This window comes from Camelus ferus, chromosome 8, assembly GCF_009834535.1.
Source record: "Camelus ferus isolate YT-003-E chromosome 8, BCGSAC_Cfer_1.0, whole genome shotgun sequence".
NCBI classification, from domain to species: Eukaryota; Metazoa; Chordata; class Mammalia; order Artiodactyla; family Camelidae; genus Camelus; species Camelus ferus.
This window is the reverse complement of record NC_045703.1, coordinates 51,936,702-51,949,613: the sequence shown is the minus strand read 5'-3', so window position 1 is coordinate 51,949,613 and position 12,912 is coordinate 51,936,702. Positions and strand designations below refer to the sequence as shown.

The 12,912-nt window shown below is 34.8% G+C and overlaps 1 protein-coding gene across 4 annotated transcripts in view; it reads left to right on the top strand.

Annotated features, from left to right (window-relative positions):
• The window catches only part of REPS1 (RALBP1 associated Eps domain containing 1), a 71,384-nt gene extending 58,472 nt beyond the window's left edge, over nt 1-12,912 (top strand). For 2 of the 4 annotated variants that reach the window (XM_032485033.1, XM_032485030.1), the window contains 9 exons: nt 507-608; nt 2,631-2,700; nt 4,344-4,462; nt 5,350-5,414; nt 7,203-7,388; nt 8,573-8,668; nt 9,655-9,803; nt 10,544-10,649; nt 12,640-12,912. In XM_032485033.1, coding sequence (XP_032340924.1) covers nt 507-608; nt 2,631-2,700; nt 4,344-4,462; nt 5,350-5,414; nt 7,203-7,388; nt 8,573-8,668; nt 9,655-9,803; nt 10,544-10,649; nt 12,640-12,708 — 962 coding nt within the window. In that variant the 3' untranslated portion in view covers nt 12,709-12,912. Of the gene's footprint in view, nt 1-506; nt 609-2,627; nt 2,701-4,343; nt 4,463-5,349; nt 5,415-7,202; nt 7,389-8,572; nt 8,669-9,654; nt 9,804-10,543; nt 10,650-12,639 lie in introns of all 4 variants that reach the window. The other 2 variants (XM_032485031.1, XM_032485029.1) reach the window with 1 other exon arrangement.

The window sequence follows — 12,912 nt, the reverse complement described above, 5'->3', positions numbered from 1 at the left end:
TCTAATACACTGGGTTTCTATGATCATTGTTGTGAATATACATTTAAAGTATATTCAAATTTTAACTGAAGAAGTATATGTTAAAATGAATTTTGGCTTTGAAATTGTATGTTTTGCTTGAACTCTTGAAGCTTCTCCTCATTTTAGATTAAAACGTTTTAGTTACAGTCTCTAAAAGGTAGATTTGTTTTCTGTTTATGTCAGCAACATAAATTATTTATTTTACAGTCATTTGTGTGGTGATTTGTTTAACTAATTACCCTTCAGGGATAAAATTAACCAAGTGTGAACATGCAGATTGACTTTTTCATTATAAAGTATCTTCTATTTGGGCAGGAAACAAAATTCTATATAAAAAGATTTAAATTTGTTCTGTTAAAATATTATTTTGTCTTAATATTTCGTGGATTTACCTACTACTTTGGAGTATGGAAGTGAAGTCTTATACTGTGAGGTTTATAAATTGATTAATTCAGATGCCTGTATCTTGTATTTAACTCTCTTAGATCATACTAATCCCACTAGCCCATTGCTTGTGAAAACATCTGACCTTTCTGAAGAAAATAAGATAAATTCTTCAGTGAAATTTGCTTCTGGAAATACTGTAGGTAAGTGAAAGATAGCATTACATCTTCCATTTGAAGTTTATTAAGTCTGGATTTAGAGTTTGAATAATTCAAATATATAGCCATTTAATATTATCTTCACTGAGAATAATGGAGAGAATAGTCAGTCTTTTTAAATGCCCTGCCCTCTGTATGAGTAAGTGGTTGCCCAGTGCCACCTGACCTTCAAGGGAGGCCTGCTATTTGCCTGCCTCTCAGCCAGATTTAGTACATTGGCTCTACCCCACTGGCTCCTTTGTTTCTCTCTGACAAGAAGTTGTGTACATATTCATTCACTGAGCCAGTGTCTTACATTCTGTAGGGAAGACGAGAAAAAGAAAAACAAAAAAGTAACATATCTTAGGAGGTAATTAACACCCTGGATAAAAATAAAGTTGTGAAAGGGGAGAGAGAGACATTTTAAATGAGGTGATCAAAGAAAGCCTTACCAAAAGATGACATTTGAATTAAAACTTGAAGGAGACAAGGGATTCGGCTGTGTGAATATCTGAAGGGAAGACATTTAAGGCACAAGCAACAGCAAATATGAAGCTCTGGTTTAGGAAAGATGCCTTATTTACTTCTAGTGGGAACAGCAAGTAAACACCTGGAATAGAACTAGTTAGTAAATTTGGCAGGTATAGGCAGCAAGCAGGAGAGTAGTAACTGCAGAGCAGTGGGAGACTGACTTTTACTGAGTAAGATAAAAAGCCATTAGAAGGTTTTGAATGGAGAAGTGACTTAATCTGACCTTCTTTAACAAGATCATTCTGGCTGCTGTATTGGTAGTAGACCAGAAGAAGGCAAGAGTTGAAATAGAGAATGATCCTTTTAGGAGACAGTTATAATAACACAAGCAAGGAAAGATGATGGCTTGGCCTAGGGTGGTAGCAGTAGAAGTGCTGAGAAGTGGTCAGGTTCTGGCTAGATTCTTGTAGAAGACCATAGGATTTGCGTGCCTATGTAATAGAGGATGAGAAAGCCAAGTCAAGGGTGGTTCAAGGGACTTAAGCCAGAGCAGCTAGGAAGTGAGGAAGTCTGTGGTAGGAGAAGGTTTGTGGGGTCAGAGTAGGAGTTCAGTTTTGGACATCTTAAGTTTGAGATGTCTATTAGAACATCCAAATGGAAATATGTTAGTTTTAGCATCATTCTTGTACCAGTTAAATAAACTTGTCAGTGGTTTGACAAGAAAAGGGAAAGGGATACATTTTGAAACAAAACTAAACCAATTAACCAGTACCTTCCGTTTATAACTCTTGAAAGGTATGTAGTAGTATTTCTTCAAGTTATCCCTAGAGTATCTTTTAAAATTTCTTTATTGCATCACAAGTGTTAGTCTGCTGCTGAGATCCTCTGCTCCTTCCTAAGACGTTGAAGAAATTGAAAATGGTATTTCCTCAGGTGGAAAATTGGTACCTTCTGGCTCATTTCATAAATTGTATTATTGTCTAAGCACATTTTACTCCCTTGTCAAATTAAAAAGTTTTTACATTAATAATTTTTAAATTAGTTTTTTTACCTAAAGCATTTCTAATTTGTTCTTTCAAAATAAATTTTTATTCCAAAAATTATTCACAGTTATTGTAAAAATGTAATAAAAATAAGAAAATAAAAATTATTTATAATCTCACTATTCCACAAATGACCACAATTAACATTCATTGTCAACCTTAATCCTCATTCTGTGCATGTTATATTTTATATGAAATGAAGTTGTAATATATGTACTATTTTGTACCCTCCTTCCATGTAACTTATTTTTAACATTTCTGTCATTAAATATTAACTTTTTAAAATTGTAATTTGTTCTCTGTACATAATATTTTGTTGTAAATTAGTCCATTATTTATTTGATTTATATTTAATTTTTTAGTTAGTAACACTGTGATGAAATGTTAACCTGTTAGCCAATCTTTGAATGTCTCTGATTTGAAACAATACTTTAGTTATATTTGTTTAGGGTATGTAGAGTAAAAAGTGAAGAAATGATTATTATTAAATAGGATATATCCCATTTATCAGCAGATGGTTACAGTAGTTCAGACTCTTTTACTTCGGATCCAGAACAGATTGGGAACAATGTAACTCGTCAAAGGTCAGTATTTCTGTCAGTAAAAAGCATATTAAAATATCCTGTTACATTTTAATATTTAGAATTATTTAAAACTAAATTATTCTTCAGTTCTTCATATCTCTAAAGGCTGTTAGGTTACCTATTTACGTATATAAATGGGAAATAATTTTGATTCTTTCCAACTTTAAAGAAAAATGAAAAGAGCCTTTATGTCTTCATCATATTCTATAGAAGATTTAAAAAGGGCTAATAACTTCTTGACAATGACAGTTTAATACAGTCCTTTTTGTAGCTCAGCAATGAGAATTTATTTAAGTAAAAAATGTGCAGATTTCATTTATAGTCTTAAGGGCAAGTACCAAAAGAATTTGGAGTTTTAAAACATCATATGGAAGCACAGCTCAGTGTTGGGCCACCTACCCACCCTGAAGATCTGCATTACATACAACTTTTCAGGCACAAACAAAAAAAGATGTGGGATAGGGTAAGGACGGCAAGATCTGTCTGCAAGGGCTTCACCGTCTACTCAGAACTGTGCACAGGACAGAGCATCTTTCTCCTCTGCTTTTCATACATGATTAGATGCTTTTGCCACACACTTGGAGGATAGAGAGAGAGACTGGTTATATAGACCCCCCCCAAAAGAGCTCACTCAGTCAGAAGGCTGTTTCTTCATATATCTTAGCATTCTCACTCATTTTGGATTTTAGTTCACTTTTTATTCCTATAAGTAAGGATCAGATTGCCAGAGTCCAAGAGACTCTTTTCAGAATATAGAAGACTTTGGTGGCCAATAAGTGACCCTCGAGGGCGAGTTGAGTGTGAGTATAATCACCTAAAATGAGATGGCCTGTGTCTGCAGGTATGGGCACCACAGATAGTTGAACCAGATTTTACCTCAGCTCACCAAATTCCAAACTTTAAGTTGAAAGCTAACCGTACCTGAAAGTAGAGCTTCTATCTCTTTTTTTGAGTGCATTTTTTTTTTTTGGTATATATATATATATATATATATATATATATTTTTTTTTTTTATTGAAGTATAGTGAGTTTACAATGTTGTGTCAATTTCTGGTGTACAGCACAATGCTTCAGTCATACATGAACATACATATATTCATTTTCATATTCTTTTTCCCCATAAGTTACTACAAGATATTGAATATAGTTCCCTGTGCTATACAGTATAAACTTGTTTATCTCTTTTATATATATTAGTATCTGCAAATCTCAAACTCCCAATTTATCCCTTCCCATCCCTTCCCCCTCTGGTAACCATAAGTTTGTTTTCTATGTCTGTGAGAGTTTCTCTTTTTTGAAAATTGGTTTTAGACTAATACTACATTTAACTGAATGGGGGAAACTTGACACTCAAGTCTACTGTGAATTCACATTAATAACTTTCTTTAAATTTTTTGAAATTTCTTAAATGTATAATTATACTGTATAAAGAAGATTATCTGCCATATTAAATAACTACTTGTTGAATGCACACCATAAATGGTGCTCTTTATTCATCTTAGTTCTTGTGTACCCTCTGGAGAAGGTGTCACATCAATAAGATTCTTTGCTGCTTAGCTAAGTTTGACTGCTTAAAAAGAAAGAAGAAAGCAAGCAAAGCTCCAATTCAATAGCATGACCAGTTGTAATGGCAAATTTTGCAGGTCTCATTCAGGAACGTCGCCTGATAATACCGCACCGCCTCCTCCCCCTCCAAGGCCACAACCCTCTCATTCTAGATCGTCATCTTTAGATATGAATCGGACCTTTTCAGTCACCACAGGTAGGGTTAGAGAACCAGAATATATAGTAAATTAAGTTAAATTAAATTAATTATTGAATATAAATTAAATATATGTTAAGTTAAAGATACACAATACTTATTTTATTTTCTCTTAATATGTCTTATTTTTTGATATTTGTCTGAAGAAAAATTTTCAATTGAAAAGGTATTAAGTGAGAGGGAGGTTTTTTTCTTTATGACCATCTAAAATGTGTTTGAGTTCAAATGATAAAGATGGGAATCTGAAGGATGCTACAAGAGATTTTAAAAGAATGGTGTGGAGATATCAAGGAAGGGAACTAACACATCTTAAATTTGATTGACAAAAGAGAGAGAAGAGTCACAACTTCCTCCGAGGTTTCAGTTTTTATTTGGTCATATTGTTATTGCATTGATCGAAATAGAAAAGTTAAGTTTGGAGAGTGATAATGTTCTGTTTTGTATATTATGAGTTTAGAATGATGAAGAAAAAGGGAAATCAACAGGCCATTGGACTTGTGGGCCAAGAAAGATTGATATATTATTTGAGAATCATTTACATAGAAATAATAGACTGAAGTATTATAAGAGAAAATTTGGAAATCTTCGTGTTTAATAGCTAAAGAGCAATCAGAAATATGGGAAGAAAACCAAGAATGTGTAGTATTACGGGAGCAGAGAAGAGCAAGTCAAGAGTGCCTCATGCAGTAGAACAAGAGAAATGAGGCCTGAGAAGAGGCCATGAGATTTGACCACATCTTGACAGTTTTACGGGAAATATATACTTTCCAATACTTACCAGACATTCTTCTGAATCTTTATCATTTGAACACATACATTCAGCCTGTCTGTTCTGCTAGTAAAGTAATGATATATTTACTAAAAAGAAGACTTACGTATTCACACAGGACAGCAACAGGCTGGAGTTGTTGCCCAACCTCCTGCAGTGCCTCCAAGACCACAGCCCTCACAGGTAATGCTCCAAGGTGTTCATTACTAAACATCAGTTATCATAATCCCCTTGGTCAACTTGTCTGTTAGGTATTTGATTCTATTCTAGAATTATTTTGAAGATCAGAGATTGCCCAATTGTTATTAATGCACATTTAATTCACGGAAGCTAACTCTTATTTTAGAATATAAGAAATCTAGTAACGTTTTAAGTTATTTTTTGAAAGAAGCTTAAACGTGAACCAAAGGATAATGTCTTGACAAAAAGGGTTTAGTGGAAAGAATGATAGATTGGGAGATAGGAGATGTCCATATATGTTCTGGATCTAGCATTGAGTCAGAGTGACCTCACTGCATCTCTCTGGATGTGTTGCTGCGTCTGTGAAGGAAGTGTTAGATGACGTCTGCACCCCTGCCAGATCAATTGTTTTCATCTGCATCAAACTATTTTCCAAGACAGATTCTGTATTATAGCTTAGTTTTATGTCACTGACTGACTTAGGGCTACCTTTTGTATGAATGAATTTGGTTGATTTTTCTGACTTGGAGTCTTAAAGTGAAATTAGTTATTTGCAGTTAAAAACATGGTTTCTTATATCAGAGATAATTAAATTTTAATATTCCAGTATTTATTTTATTTAAGTGCCAACAAAGATACTTTTTCTGGGTTAAGCTGTGAAACCCAGTGAGTTGGACTCTCAGCTCTAGAACCAGTCTTGTTGGGAAGACAGACCTGTAAATAGCAGTTATAATAGAAATGCTTACAGTAGACAGATTTATAAAATGCTTCGGCATAGCGGTTCTAGCCAGTAAAGTCAGGGGTCATGATCACATTGAAAAGGTCTAAGTAAAATGAAGGAAGTTTGACTTAAGCAGAGACTTGAAAGAGAAAGTGGTATTTCTTGGAGAGAGGGCATTACAACCACAAGGAGTGGTATCCACAGAGTCATAGGGGTGTAAGGTAAGCCTGGCATATTCTTCAAGGAAAAGCCATTGAGTTCAGTACAACTAGAGTGATAGGAAAGGAAATTGAAGAGGTGGGGAAGAGGCAGAGCATCTCCTATAACATACTAAGTAGATAGAATTTTTCTTCTAAGATATAGAGAATTTTTAAATGATAAACAGGGAAGAGACTTCAGATTTATTCCTGTAGCATCCTGTACTTCCTCTGTCATAAAACTTCTCACACTGTATTTTAATTCCTTGGTTACTTATTTCTTATCCTGCATTAGACTGTCACCTTTGTTAGGGAACAGAAGTTATTTGTTTGTTCACATTTATATCCATAGTGCTTGGCCAAAAGTAGATACTCAGTAAATTTATTTTGCAGTTGAAGATTTTAGAAGAATTGACGTGGCAAAGGAGTGGAGGACAGATTGAAAGAAAGGGCACTGGAGTTACTGTTAGAGTACTGGTTTTTCACACTTTAAAAATAAGTCTCTTTTGAAACACTTTTAAAAATAACTTTCAAAGAACAAACAATTATGCAGTAGCCCAATTAAAAAAATAGATGCAAGGGAAAAATCAGAAATTAGGACCAGATCTTCCCTCTCCTTCGAAGCACTTTCTTTGCAATAAGAATTTTGTAGAAGCAGCTTTTTAATTGAAGGTTTGTCATCTTAACTTTTTTTACTCTTAGCATTTCACTTTAAGTTTTTTTGGGTAGGTAGTACTATAGCTCACCTCCCTGAATTTTCAGATAATAAAACAGAACATACTTATAATAAATTTTCAAAGAAAAAGGCGGCTACTCTGTAACACTGATACCACCAGTAAAATGTTCGTTGCTCTGTTCTACCCTGTCACGAAGGCTCCTGGTCCCGTTGTGCATCGCCCAGTGGATGCTGATGGCCTAATAACTCACACTAGTACCTCACCTCAGCAGATACCAGAACAACCAAATTTTGCAGATTTCAGCCAATTTGAAGTATTTGCTGCATCAAATGTAAATGAAGAACAAGATGATGAAGCCGAAAAACATCCAGAGGTCTTGCCGGTCAGTTTTCAAGGGCTTATGTGATTTTCTGCCGCGAATCTTCTCATATCATGCTTGTAAGCGTGTCTTTAAACAGAGGAGCTCCTAAAAGAGCAGATAATAGAGGGGACATTAGTGAGCAAAATTGCTGCTGCTGCTGCTGCTGCTGCTGCTGCTGCTTTTAGGGGATTTATATTCCCTAGGTCAGTGCTTCTCAATTTCTTACTGGCCTCAGACACCGACTGGTTAGGTGTAAAATGCTTAATCAGAGTCAAAATCTGGGTGAGGGGTAGCTGTCGCAGGAAAAGATGCAAGCACAACCATCTGGTCCTGGCTAAAACACTGCTCTGGGAGTTGAATCTTAATGTTTAGCATCTGATTATGTGATTTGGTGAAGATTTCTGTATAATAAGAGGCTGTGGTTACCATAGCTACACTCAATTTGTATAAGAGTAGGTCACTTGATGGGGTTGCATCTTAATGCTAAGTATTTGATTGTGTGATTTGGTGAAGATTGTATGAGAATAAGTCACTTCAGTTAGACTTACAGACAACAGAGTACCAAAATGGAATCTGTGCGGACTCTAGTTCTAGTAGCAAGAACTTCTCTAGGGATCCCTGTCCTCACTGAGTTAAATGTGGAGTTGGAGGGTACAAGGGAATTCTGATGTCTGTTCTGATTGTCTCAGCTTATACTGAGCTTCTCTAATAGATCCAAAAATCTGCTTATTTGACTGGCATAATTTAGACAAAAGGTTTCTTATAGATCTGATCCATGGAAAATTTTCTACTAGCCAGTTCTTCAAACCTGTGACTTTCTGCCTGGCCTGAGGCCACTAGGGGAATGGGCTGTACCTCCAGGAAGGCAGAGTGGGCCTGAGGGGAGTACAGGTGTGCACAGAGTGCTGGTACTCATTCCCCTGGGATGGGTGCTTCCCCTCCCCCAACCAAAGAACTTCCCAGACAGTGCTGCATACTCAGTCCTCCCCCGCCTCAGAGATCTGTTACTTTCCCTCTCTGCCCTTCAGTAGTAGAGAACGATCATTTTACAAGGTTTTCCTCAAATTCCTTCTCATCTTCAGCTCAGATTTCTTATTGTTGGAATGACTATTTTCTAAACATTGTACTGATTTGTTACATATATATTTATGCATATATGTATGTTACTTATATATAATTTGTAATAATAATATACTCATCTCTAGGTTGAAAAAGCTTCTGATCCTGCAAGTTCTCTTCGAGTTGCCAAAACAGATAGTAAAATGGAAGAAAAGACAGCTGCTAGTGCTCCCGCCAATGTGGTATACAGAAGTCTTTTATAATACTGATCATTTTGTACATATAAAAAGTTAGATAACTTGAAAATCTTAGAAATAAAGTTAGAGCTCATCTATTCCCTTTCACTCCTTTAACCGTAATATATTTAGTCTGTCTCAGAACAAGATCCGCCTGTTTAAAAATTCTAGGAGGTGATAGTCTATCATCTATATTAATGCATGCCACAGGTTCTCAAATTTTACGTGGTTATTACATTCTTCAAAATATATAAAGCAGAACTTCCTTATTCATCATATTCAATTTGTTTTATTGCAGTTCTGAGTATAATAGGGAAAAATTATCAGTTCTCTAAGGTTAATGTTATACTCTGTGCTTTTTTTCTTTAACTATCTTAGGAATAATTTTTTCCAACAGTATGAAAATTTTTAAACGTACAGAAAAGTTGAAAGAATTTTACATTGTACATCAATAAACCCACACCTCGATTGTACTATACTTTATTTTTCTTCCAGTCTTATTGAGATATAATTGACATACAACACTGTAAGTTTAAGGTACACAACATGATATAACTTAGATACATCATGAAATGACTATCACAGTATGTCTAGTGAACATCCGTTATCTCATAAATACAAAATTAAAGAAATAGAATAATTTTTTTCCCTTGTGTTAATATACTTGCTTTATATCTCCATCCTTCTCTCTGCATCAGTCCCTCTTATCATTTGTTTGCATTTCAAAGTAAATTGCAGGTATCAAGACACTTCCCCTTGAGAGAAAAATTTTGGTAACTTTTTTCAGTTATTGAGACATTCCCAATAGTTATTAATTGTAATTTAAGTTAGCTATTGCCACAAATATATAAATTGTTTTAAAGTAGGACAAGTGACTCTTGAATTTTTGGAGAATGAATAGCTTAAAGAAAGCATATGATGTTGGCAAAGTGCTAACTAACCATGAATGCTTTCAAGAAATACTCATTATAAATGGAACTCTTGTCTTCTAGAGCAAAGGCACGACACCACTTGCTCCACCACCTAAACCTGTTCGAAGAAGATTAAAATCAGAAGATGAATTGAGGCCAGAAGTTGATGAACATACACAAAAGACAGGTGTCCTAGCTGCTGTTCTTGCATCACAACCTTCTATTCCTAGGTAATCAGAGCCATTCCCAAACATATTTAATTACTAGGAACAAAAAACACAGCAAGTAAAAATACGAAACTGAAAGCAGTTATGGTCCTGTAGTTGAGTATAGGTTCTTAACTGTTCCTCTTCGAGAGTTTTCTCATTTATGAGTAGGTAGAATATTCTCACTTTTTTTGCTTCTATTAAGTTCAACCCCAATTCCATTTTAATACCCTGTTGCAAATCCTGGAGCAAACTTTTTAAAAATTACAGTGCACAGTAAGATTGGTATTTTAACTATGGTTGTTCTAGACCAGGACTTGTCAAACCAGGGCTCATGGGCCAGAGTCAGCCCATGACCTGTTTTTTGTAAGGCCCATGAGCTAAGAATTTTACTTTTTTTAAAAGATAGAAGAGGTAAAGAAACAAAAAAACAAGAATATTCAGCAGAAATGGTATGGCCCTCGAAGCGTAAAATATTTACTGTCTGGCCATTTACAGAAAGTTTGCTGATGTCTGCTTTAGACTCACTTAAACTCAGGTAATTTTACAGAAGAATAATCATTAAGACAATAACAATAATAATTAAGCCTCTGAAGCTTAAATATTTTTGGTTGACCATTAAAACTGAACAAGTGAGGTTGAGCTGTGCTGACAAGGCAGAGATGCTCCCTCTGCGTTCTGGGTTTAGCGATATACCAGGGAAGAACAGAGAAAATTTAAAGATAAGAAATGAAGAGGGAATTTTTTGCTCTCTATCTCCTCAGGTCTGTTGGGAAGGATAAGAAAGCTATTCAGGCATCAATTAGACGCAATAAGGAAACCAACACAGTTTTGGCCAGACTGAATAGTGAATTGCAGCAACAATTAAAGGTAATGTAGTTTCTGAATCTTTATTTGGGAAGTTCCTTGGACTCAAAGCCTCTCAGATTTGAACTGGAACTTGGAGATGATCCAGCAATCTTAGGTTAGGATGAAACTTTCCACGTAGCAAGAGAAGTGTGTATCTGAAGTGTTTTAAACTCCTTTGAGTCTTTTAATACTAAGAAGAGCTTTCTGTACTCAGTTCTAGCATGATTGCCTTATCTTTCATGTATGTAAGACATCATATTCCTATAATGTTCCTTAACTTTCATAATGACACCCGCAAGTAGAGATGTTGTGATCTCAGGTAACCTCCAATATCACATACTTGGCTCTCTACACTCTTAATTCTAAAATGATTTGAGTATTTTTAGTTTATCCTTTTATCAAAGACAACTCAATTTCTATTAAAAGGACTAAAACAGGGCTAAAGAAGAGAGAGGGATGGGGGTAATTTTGATCATCTCTAAAAGGGCTTGTCTTTTCTTTTCCATAAGTAGAAATGGTGCTTAGCACCAGTGTGTACTTCTGTCATCTGTAGTTGAGAGGAATGGGTTTGTTTTTCTTACTACTAATCATGATTTCTTTGAATCCCTAAAATAAAAATTCACAGACAGAATCATTTATGTTTCATCAACATGATTAAGCATTCATGTCTTATAAACCAGTGGTTCTCAAACCGTAATGTGTATACACTTAATCTGGGATCATGTTAAACCACAAATTCTAATTCATGTCAGGTTTTGAGTAGGACCTGAGAATTCTGCACATTTCTAGTCAGCTTCCAGGTGATGGAGATGCTGCTGGACTGTTGGCCCCGCTTTGAGTAGGAAGTTTGCAAACCATGAAGATGAGAAAAGAGTCCATGAAAGTGTAAAATAAATACAGAGCTTGTTCAGTCCTATAACATTCTGTTCATATCCTTTATCTAGCATGTATCACATCGTCCATCTCTACATATGGCACATTTGTCTCTCTGTCTTACTAAGCTAAATTCATTGAGGGTAAATCATAATCACTGTTCAGGGTTACCGTATACCATAGTGTTTAAAACAAGGTACTTTTGAGAGAAAAGAAGGAAAGTATGTGTTAATATTTAGGCCAGGACATCAAAGATAGACTGTCCTAGATAGACTTGTAACCATCTTATCTCTAAAACCTCACATTAGGCATTTGATAACTATATGTTAAAGGAACAATTTTCTTGTGTGACTCTTTGATCAAAGAAGATATTTATAGATAGCTGTTCTATGATTTTGAATTTGGTCCTTTGTAAAGGAAGAATGTAAAACTAATGACAAGCTTGCTAGTACCATACCTTGAAGACAAAAATTTTGTAAACGTATGTTTTTCTGAAGAACTAAGGAGGACCATAGAAACATGTATATAGGAGCTTTTTTAAAAAACTCCATTTCTCATTATCTCTGAGAACAGAAAAAAGGAGGTATGGTACAAATAGGAGGAGGTAGTTCTGGTTAAAACACCATACTTTCAGTATGATAGAAAAAAGTAAAATAGATGATTTAGAAGTTGCTAGCTGCCTGAAAAGATTGCTCAAAATCAACAGTGATTCTGATTGCAAAATACATTTATTTGTTGTGAAACTGAAACTCAAAATGAGTTTCAGGAGTTGTTATGACCAGATGTAATCACCAGGGGAAAGAATCTTTGTTAACTGATTAATCTACATTTACTGCAGGGGGTAGACTTTATGCAAAATTCATGCATTAATAGTCATCATTTGCAAAATTGGCTTTTCTAATAATGAAACAAAAAAATGTTTTATTACCCTGATTTAAATAATAAGGAAAAAGATTTTAATTAAGATCATATTTTAATATTATAAAGAAGCTATGTTTCTAAAGTGAAGTTTTAAAAGATGAACAACTGTCCCTTCATCTTAACAAATTTAAATTGTTTTATTGATGCAGAACTCTTGTTAGATACGCCTTCATTTTTATACACATTGAAACATAATTTGGGTTTACATTTTTTTCAGGATGTTCTTGAGGAGAGAATTTCCCTGGAAGTTCAACTGGAACAACTTCGACCATTCTCTCACCTATAAGCCAATTGCCGTTAACTGTGAACATACCCATTTTTAAGCGATTTTGGGTTCAAAGCCAATTTGGAGCCGCAGACATTCAGCTCACTGCTTAATTCAACATTAAATTTTTATGATTCTGTTTTGCCCTATATGTTCACCATTGTATTTAAGTATCTTTTATTTTTTAATTTCAACAATAAAAGGGTCAGGATGACTTTTTCTGGA